Genomic DNA, 9161 nt, shown 5'->3' with positions numbered 1-9161 from the left:
TCTCTGAGCTCACTTACAAAAGTTAAGGCAATTCAGTAGACAAATGCTCTAAGCAAACCACCAAACTAAAATGCATTATGCAAACTAAGCATCTGGAAAATGTAATGGAATGTTATGGAATGTAATGGACAGCATGGCACAGAGGTGGACACAGGAGGGCACAGCACACATGAACAGGATGGATGCACATCCAGCACAGAGTACCACAAGCATGGCACTGCAAGGGCCGAGCATTGTCGTAGATTTTTAGTAGCGCAGCACAGACAGCACTATTGAAAATAAACAGCACAGAGTGCAGTAGGCGTCTGGAGAAACTACGCAGTTCCTGTTTATCTGTAGAGGACACTTCAGGGTGCCCCCTGCCAAAGCCAAGTGCCCGCATGCCAAACCCTTGTGCCTGTTCATTTAGAAACATAAATTACATTACATTACATTACGTGGCATTTAGCAGACGCTCTTATCCAGAGCGACGTACAACAAAGTGCAAATCAATCACAAGAACAAGTGCAAAAGTAGACCTGAGAGGACAGTACAGTTCCGAGTCCTAGTGTAAACATACAGAAATTCAGAACCCTTGAAGAGTACAATCAACTTTCAAACTAGCATACCACTGTTGGCAGCTAGAATACAACAACAGCCAATAAAAACAACAATACCTATACAAGTAACGATATCTATACATAAGTGCCATTACGGTCTAAGGCTAATCACAGTGATTGTGAGGGAAAGGTGTAGCCTGAAGAGATGGGTCTTCAGTCTGCGCTTGAAGGAGGTCAGAGACTCTGCCGTTCTGACATTCACCGGGAGGTCATTCCACCACCGTGGGACCAGGACAGACAGCAGTCGTGAGCGTGAAGTGCAGGTGTGGCGAGGGGGAGGCACCAGACGGCACGAAGTGGCAGAACGGAGGGGTCTTGTTGGTGTATAGGTCTTGATAAGGGATTGAATATACACAGGGGCTGATCCTTTAACTGCCTGCCTAAATATTGTAAGGGGTGGAAGACTTGGCTCTGTTCTACTTGAAGAACACTCATTTGACTGGAACTCTTCCCAGTTGTTGCAAGGTCTCCTGTGTGCAGTTTCTGGTGAACTTTTACATGACTTGCTTGAGCATATTCTTGCCCCACAAGCTTATACACTGAGCTACTTCCTGAGCTTTGCAATTTGGCAATACCCATGATGGTTGCTTGAAAACACTAAATTCTTATTACGTATATCATAGCAACACGTTTTTGTTTTTGAAACTGGTGTTTTCTGTTTGAACTTTGAACATTAACTCTTTCCATCCTCAAAACATTTGTATCGTTTCTTTCCTGTGTAGTAACTTCAAGCTAAAACCCTTCCCACAAACATCACATGTGCATAGTTTCTCACCGTTATCTGGTGAGCTTTTTTCCTGCACTGTCTATAGTTCACAACGAATGGTTCAAACCAGTTCGTACCATGCAGCTTATCACAAATGTGTGCAATGACAGTTTTCCCCCCTACTTGATGTTGCCTAAAATAACACATATTTTTTAAACCCTTTCATATTGTGTAGAACCAAATGGTTTCTCACCTCCGTAGAAACCCTGCTCTGCTGCAAGACTGCTTTTTGAAGCACACATCGTGCCAACGTGTCCTTGTGTGCCCTCCCTGTCTTTTACGCGGCTAGTTAGCGTGCATTCTGATGAGGTTTGGACCAGAATCCTTTCATTCTGTCCAGAAAGCTGACCCATTTCTCCCCTCTGCTGGTTTGTAACAGAGTGGAAACACAAGGGCAAGTTGACTTGCTAGTCGTAGTAAACCGTAAAGTTAAATGAGACTCATTGTCTATATCCAGGTTAATGCGCTGAATCCTGATATACAACATATTTGCACAATGGGTTTGGCCTGATTCCCGTAAAAAAAAAAAATATATATATATATATATATATATATAAACTATAAAACATATCACAAGGACCTTGTTCCTCGAATTTCACTATTATTGTACATGAAAAATGAACATACATAGCTTCCAGGCCATCTACTTATTTCCATAACATTTTTAAAAACCCGTTGCCTTGACTAACACATTACCTCCTTTGACATCACCAGTTTTACGTCGCACATTTTCCAGTTGCTCGACTAATGCCCCCTCCCATCAACAATCATGGATTAAAAATGTCCAATTCAGACTATCGTGGTGAGCACTTAAAATGATCCTAATTTCACCTCCCTGCTACCCCCAAGATCTCTGTTGACTGCTTTGTACATTATCACACAGCTACATTGATCTTATTTGCCCTGTAACTAATGGCAGCAAGCACATTATCGCAAGTCAGTCTACCTAAGAACTTCAATTTAAAAGGTTGCACAATAAAGCAATTTCCGCAGCTGTGTGCCGTGTGCTGCAGGTTCTTCCATAAGTTCAGCAAATTAAGTTTGCAAAGCAGACCCAAAATGCATCAATCTTTTGAAATCTTAGATAAAAAAAAAAAAAAAAAAAACACAATAGACCTACAGCATGATGCATATTTGGACAGCTACTCTGTGATTCCCCCAACCGCAACCAGAAGAGAAACCAGCACCTACAGTACAATACATGTACTGTACATGACTTCCTACAGAGAGACGTACACAGGGAAACCAAGCGCGACAGTTTAATGGTATACCAGTCTACAACACTGCCTGTACAGACCAACCAACCTGCACATACAAAAATGCCATCTTAAATGTAGCCATTACACTTCATACCAAATTATATGATATGAACTGTTGGCATAAAATATGGAGGTGTTGGGCTATGTCATTTTAAAAGATGACTATTGTTAACAGTAACTTCATGCAAAAAATATTCAACTCAGTGACAAACATTCATAAGTCTGTCCTAGTCAACAAAGTTGAAACTACAAATAACTTCTGAGCTTAATTTGCTAAGGAAAAAAACCATAACGAAAATGTTTCATTCAAACATGGGTTGTGCAAATCCATTTCCTTTTTTTGACACAAAAAACATGGGCTTTTTTCAGGAAATATTAGCATACTTGTCATCGTATGCTAATGCCTTCTCTTTCCAGTGTCATTTTACTGCTGCTGCTGTACAATATGCGTCAAGTGAAAGGGCCTCCGCCCAGTTTGCAGCACACCTATACAACATATACAACATATACGCACGTGTGGCCTTTTAGTTTTTGTGTAGAAGCAAAGCCCTTCCCACATTTATCGCAGAAGTGTTTCTTTTTGTTTTCAGAGTGTGTTTGCTGGTGAGTTTTAAGATTGTCAGCTTGTCTGAAACTTCTCCCACACGTGGCGCACCTGAACGGTTTCTCGCCCGTGTGTATTCGCTGATGTCGAGCAAGATTCGGCGCAACGGTGAAACTCATGCCACACGTGTCACAACTGTACGGTTTCTCGCCCGTGTGAGTACGCTGGTGCAAGTGGAGGCTACTTTGCCACATAAAAGTCTTTCCACACTCGTCACAACGGTGCGATTTCTTCTCTGTGCAAATCTTTTTATGTACTCGATGGGATCTCGCGGAAGCGATTCCTCCCGAGTGTATTTTCTGGTGCGCCTTTAGATGACTAGACTGAGTATAACTTTTCCCGCACACTGTACAATTAAACGGTTTCTCTCCAGTGTGTATTAGCCAATGCCTCTTAAGATTGTTTGAAGTAGTGAAACAGTTCCCACATATCTCACAGCAAAAGGCTTTCTCTCTGGTGTGGACTACCTTGTGTTTTTTGTATGAGTTGCTGCACCGGAAGCGCTTTCCACATTCGACGCATTTGAAGGGCTTTTCCCCCGTGTGTGTTCTCATGTGTCCTTTAAGACCGCTTCTCTGACTGAAAACCCTCCCACACACGTCACACGGATACGGCTTCTCTCCCTCGTGAACGGTGAGCCGGTGTTTAATGAGGCTACCTTTCACAGTAAAGCCCTTTCCACACTCCGTGCAACAAAACTGCTTGACACCTGTGTGAACGACCTGGTGTATTTCGAGCTGTCCCGGTGTGCTAAACGCCTTCTCGCAGTGCGTACAAGGGTACAGTTTCTCTCCGGCGTGTTCTGTTCTTTGGTGCAACTTCAAAGTGCACTTGACAGTGAACTCCTTCCCACACAGTGTGCAACAAAATGGCTTCCCATCTCTGGAGACAATCTGGTGCGCTCTGACGTGACTCTGTTTTAGGAAAAACTTGCCACAAAGTGTACAGCCGTATCGTTTTTCTCCTTTGTGCGCAGTTCTCTGGCGTGTATTGAGATCACGCTTTGTATTCAGATTACGCTGTGCATTGAGATTACGCTTGGAGCCGAAGACCCTCCCACTGCGAGTTCGGCTGACCGCTTTCTGCCCTCTGTCCGGCACCTTCCGAGCAACCTTTTTCTCCTGCTTTTTCTTTTCTTCTACTTCTGCGCAGTACTGGTGATCGATGAGGATTCGGGCTCTGGCACCGGCACTCAACTCCACTGCATCTCCTGGTAAAATTAATGAGGAACATATCACAGTACGAAGTAGCACACAAGTCAAACAAATATTATGTTCTGACCGTGAGTTATTTTAGCGGTTACAGTAAAAGTACTACAGCCAGGAAAGAATGAGCCATTTATCACAGATTAAATGTTTGTTTATGAACCAAGCCTTACTGAAGCCGTTGTTGCCACACCTTTATTAAGTAAACCTGAACCACACTATAGCAGGGGTCACCAACCTTTTTGAAACTGAGAGCTACTTCATGGGTACTGAGTCATACTAAGGGCTACCAGTTTGTTTTGTCACGCGCACAATACTGACCTTTGAACTAGAGTAGGTCAGAGTTCACCTAAACTTATCTAAACTTCATGTATAATGAACATATTTTTAAGATATTGTCATTTTTAAATCTATATAAAAGCAAGTGTGATTTAAAAAAAATACATGTAAATAAAATTACATTTTAGATGCAGCTCACTAGTGAGTTGTGCTATTTTTAGAACAGGCCTGCGGGCGACTCATGTGGTCCTTGGGGGCGACCTGGTACCCGCGGGCACCGTGTTGGTGACCCCTGCACTATAGCATATTGGCTTCTTCTCAGTCAGCAGGCAGTTAAGACCCTGAGAACAAGGTGTGTGCATTATTTAGCTAATCAATGACTTCAGTGAAACACTGAAGCAGAAATGCACCAAAAGCCAGCAGACACTGTGGCCATTCAAAATAAAAAAAGTGTTATTTAGTTAATGCTTTCTATCCAAAGCAACTTACAGTTGATTAGACTAAGTGGGGGACAATCCCTGCTGGAGAAATGCAGGGCTAAGGGCCTTGCTCAAGGGCCCACCATGGAAACAAACACTAGGATAGAAATCTTTTTATTCAGCTTAGACTTTACCCAGAAAGTAGAGTTCTTAGGACGGCTTGGGTATATTTTAAAGATATTTTGTAGGCCTTTTTCAGCTTTATTGGACAGTATACAGTATAGAGAGACAGGAAGAATGGGAGCGAGAGAGAGGGGAAGACATGCGACAAATGTCAGACGGTCGGATTCGAACCGCCGACGTCGCGGCTCGCAATGAGCATGCGGTCAGTGCTCTACAGGCTGCGCCACCGAGACACCCTGGCTTGGGTATATTTTAGAACCTTCCTGACTACAAATCTCAGCACACATACATATTGTATTTGCTTGGTGTGTTTCCACCGGGGCCCCAGTGGATTGACTTTCCCCTGAAGCTCATAAAGTGATTACCGGAGGTATTGCAGTTTAGCAAACCTCTGGCACATGATGCAGAAGCGCACTGGAATCCGGTGCCAAATGCCTCGATGAACAGCTCTCATGGGAATTAATGGAACCGGTAAGCAGAAGCTGTCTCCAGGTCTTACATGTATACGTCTCAATGGTTTCCACTATGCACTGCCATCTTTGTTTTCCTCTGAAATTCACCACCAAGCGGAAACTCACCACTCAAAGTGTATCCATTTGTATGGGTAATGTCAGAGTTTGATTCTGCTGGTCTGGGCTGTGGTACGTGGTCCTCCTCACAGTGCTGACCCTCATCGGTGAGACCCCCCTCAGCACAGAACTCTTCCACGTCTACAGGGAAAGTCACAACAAACAAAGAACTTTTGTTTTTAGCAAAGAGGGGGAGGTTTTTATTGTGAATACAAGTTCTGCACTTGTGGCCTTGTTAGACTTGTAAAAATAACTAAAAAGAGGAAGCTGTTGATGAGAGTGGCTGAATGGAGAGCTGCTAATTCTATAAATATGAGCAGTCGGTTATTTCTCCATACTTAAATCCTACACATCAAGTTTCTACATTGCCAGGCATGATTTGCAACATGGGGGCTCCCAACTGGCTCAGTCACTGACTCAGAGCCATGGGAAATATACTGCAGAGCACCTCAAGCTCACCATTATATTACCTTAATGGCATTTTGGCAAGACGCTCTTACCACAGGCAAAGCTGAAGTACAATTACAGCAGACAGGCATGAAATGTGGTGTTAAATACCTAGCATTTATTTATGACGAGGATCCAAAAGCAGCATGCTACGCGGGATCAGGAGAAGAGAGAAGAAGAAAAAAAAAAGAAAAAAACACAACTTACTATAGATACCCACCAATTTTCTCTCCTCCGCAGTCATGGCCGACCTGAACTCCCACAGAGCAGCTGGGTCTCCCTGCTGGGCTCTCCAGCACGGCCCCCTCCGTGCCCCCTCTCACTGTCCTCAGCTGGCTCTCCATCAGCTGCAGCCTCCTCTTCAGAGCCCTGTTCTCCCCCTGAGTCTGGGCCTTCTCCAGGTGCAACACAGCACAGCCCTCCTCCACAAGTTTGCCGATCTGTTCCTGGGCCTCTTTTGTCAGGATCCCCATCACCAACTAAAAAAAAGTAATGAATAGGCATGTCAACCAACTTATAAATGAGAGTGCAATGTAGTATCACTCTTGCCATGATCAATCTCTCTAGTCTATGGGCTATTGTTAATGACACTCCAGATGCTATTGACAGAACAAACCACAACCACTTTTCCAACAGTTTCCAAGACGATTAAGTCATGACCTCTTGACAAAAGCATCTAAAAAAATGCTGATATTAAACACATCAAACAAGATGAGAGCAAAACTTTTGACACAACGCTGCTATGATTTTAAGTTTTTGTGAAAGGGCTACGAAAGGGAGAGAAATAGCGCATGAAATGCAGGAAAAGACAGAATAATATGTCAGCGCACCGTCACATGCAAAACAGTCCTATAGAAAAGGTCATTCTACCAGACTCCAACTCACTAGTTGGCGGTAGTAAGCCAAAAGTGGTCTGAAGCGTGCAGACTCTGCATTTGTAGCCTTGGTTTGTACCGTTCAGCACTAACGTATTTTTCATTAGCTACATGAGTCTGAAAAAAAGAGTCCATTTAATACCAAACTTTACAATCGTTTGTCATGAAAACACATCGCATTTCTCACATTAACTTTAGCCCTCATCTCGCGTCGAACCCAGGTTATGAATGCTTAATGTGAGTACGGCTAATTGTTACCGCATATTGTAGGACAGTGGGTAGCTAGCTAATGTCGGTAAAACAACAAATGCTTGCATCCCCGAATCTTTCACTCTGTGCCGTGAGGACAATGTCAAAGATACACACGGTCATTGAAAATAAACACATAACTCACCGTTAGAAACTCGCTCTCCAAAGCTGTCTTTGGCGATTCGTTTTCAGGTGGGATCAACATTTCCGAACTGAAGTCGGTATCGTCAGACTGAGGAGAACATTCACCAACAAGTTTATTAAATTCTGTCACAGCCGATTTAGTCATTTTATCCAAAATAGAAGCTAACTTCGTCTGAAATGTATGGATATTCGACATATCGCTGTGAATATTAACAACGCATGTATCAAGGAATCGATTAATAAAGTAGCTTATATGTAAGTGTATGAATTATGAGAGATAGGAACACTGTGGCATGGCAATCCCTCCTACAAAAGCGACTAGAGAGCAACAAACACTGAGGCTATTAGTTCCGGTCGGAACCGGAAATGTTACTTTTGGACGTGTACAGCCAGATAATTTCTAAGCAATTTGGTAAAGTTGTACAGTCTACCAAACTTGTATCTTAAGGTTTTTAACTACATAGTGTTTGCCACCCCATTGACAAAAATGAAATTTCTTGTGTTGCCGTTTTGGTATATGCGACATAAAACTGGTATATCTGACAATTCATACTTTATTTATTTTATGTTATTAAATTGCGTCTTGATCTAGTAGCAAAGTATTGTATTCATGAATAGATTTCTAAAATGCATCGCGTTTTGCTATTCTTCTTCTAAAAATAATAACTTAAAAATACAATGTACTGCCAAACAAATCATTATTATGTTGGCAACAGGCATATACCTATGGATTTCATAACTCTTTATCAATTGAAGTCTAATGTCAGGCTCTTTGTCTTGAATAATACATTTTATATGTCATCATATAACAATACTCTGTAATTTCACCAGATTATGTACTCTTGCTACACATGCATAGGAAGTGGTAGAATGGCGTAACTGCTGAGAGTTGTAAAGATCCTCCTCTGGCTTTGTGTGTTTTGTTTTTTTATGATTTCAATGAATGTAATGTTTTTCTTTTCTTTATAAATCACGTTGACACTGCCTCTGAATTAAGTATTTAATCTCACCCTGTCCTCTCAATAATCCATGTTTTCAATCAACAACAATCAGAATTGCTGATATAATTTCATTTCCCAACAATTAAGTGCTTCTCATTTCAAAATTGCTTTTTCAATTTTAATGCTCTATAATGTTTAGTAATTCATCATTCTTTACAACTCAATGCCTGCGGGGGTCTCTGCTTTTGGAATATTTATGTGTAACTGAATGTTGATTAACTGGGAGCAAGAGATAGTAACAAATGTTATTTGGTGGATAAAAGAATACGATTATGAAAATATTAAACACCTCCCATTAATGACACTACATTAAGTGTTTAAAACATGACTTCCATTGTTGTTTTGGTTATTTATTTTTATTTTTAGTTGCATGGTAACATTCTATGGATCAATTAATTATTGTTACTAGTTTAATATATTTTGATATTAATACACATCATCATATTCAAACAATGTAAATGACGTACAGTTTATATTGCATAATGAGTTAGCTGGACAATTAATTTAGTCTAAAACCAAGGTACCCTCACACAATCATGTTATTTTCCAATCCTTCATTCAT

The 9161-nt window shown here is 41.6% G+C and overlaps 1 protein-coding gene across 1 annotated transcript; it reads right to left on the bottom strand.

Moving 5' to 3' along the window:
* Window positions 1-2608: 2608 nt before the first annotated feature.
* Window positions 2609-7911, bottom strand: LOC133117954 (zinc finger protein ZFP2-like). Its single transcript, XM_061227488.1, has 4 exons — window positions 7600-7911; window positions 6551-6809; window positions 5893-6024; window positions 2609-4438 (listed from the first exon to the last, which is right to left on the bottom strand). The coding sequence occupies exons 1-4, from the start codon at window positions 7792-7794 to the stop codon at window positions 3111-3113; spliced, it is 1914 nt and encodes a 637-aa protein (XP_061083472.1). The 5' UTR covers window positions 7795-7911; the 3' UTR covers window positions 2609-3110.
* Window positions 7912-9161: the final 1250 nt, after the last annotated feature.

The sequence above is a fragment of the Conger conger genome, chromosome 18 (assembly GCF_963514075.1).
Source record: "Conger conger chromosome 18, fConCon1.1, whole genome shotgun sequence".
In the NCBI taxonomy this organism is placed as follows: Eukaryota; Metazoa; Chordata; class Actinopteri; order Anguilliformes; family Congridae; genus Conger; species Conger conger.
The sequence above is the reverse complement of the archived record's forward strand: the minus strand, read 5'-3'. Positions and strand labels throughout refer to the sequence as shown.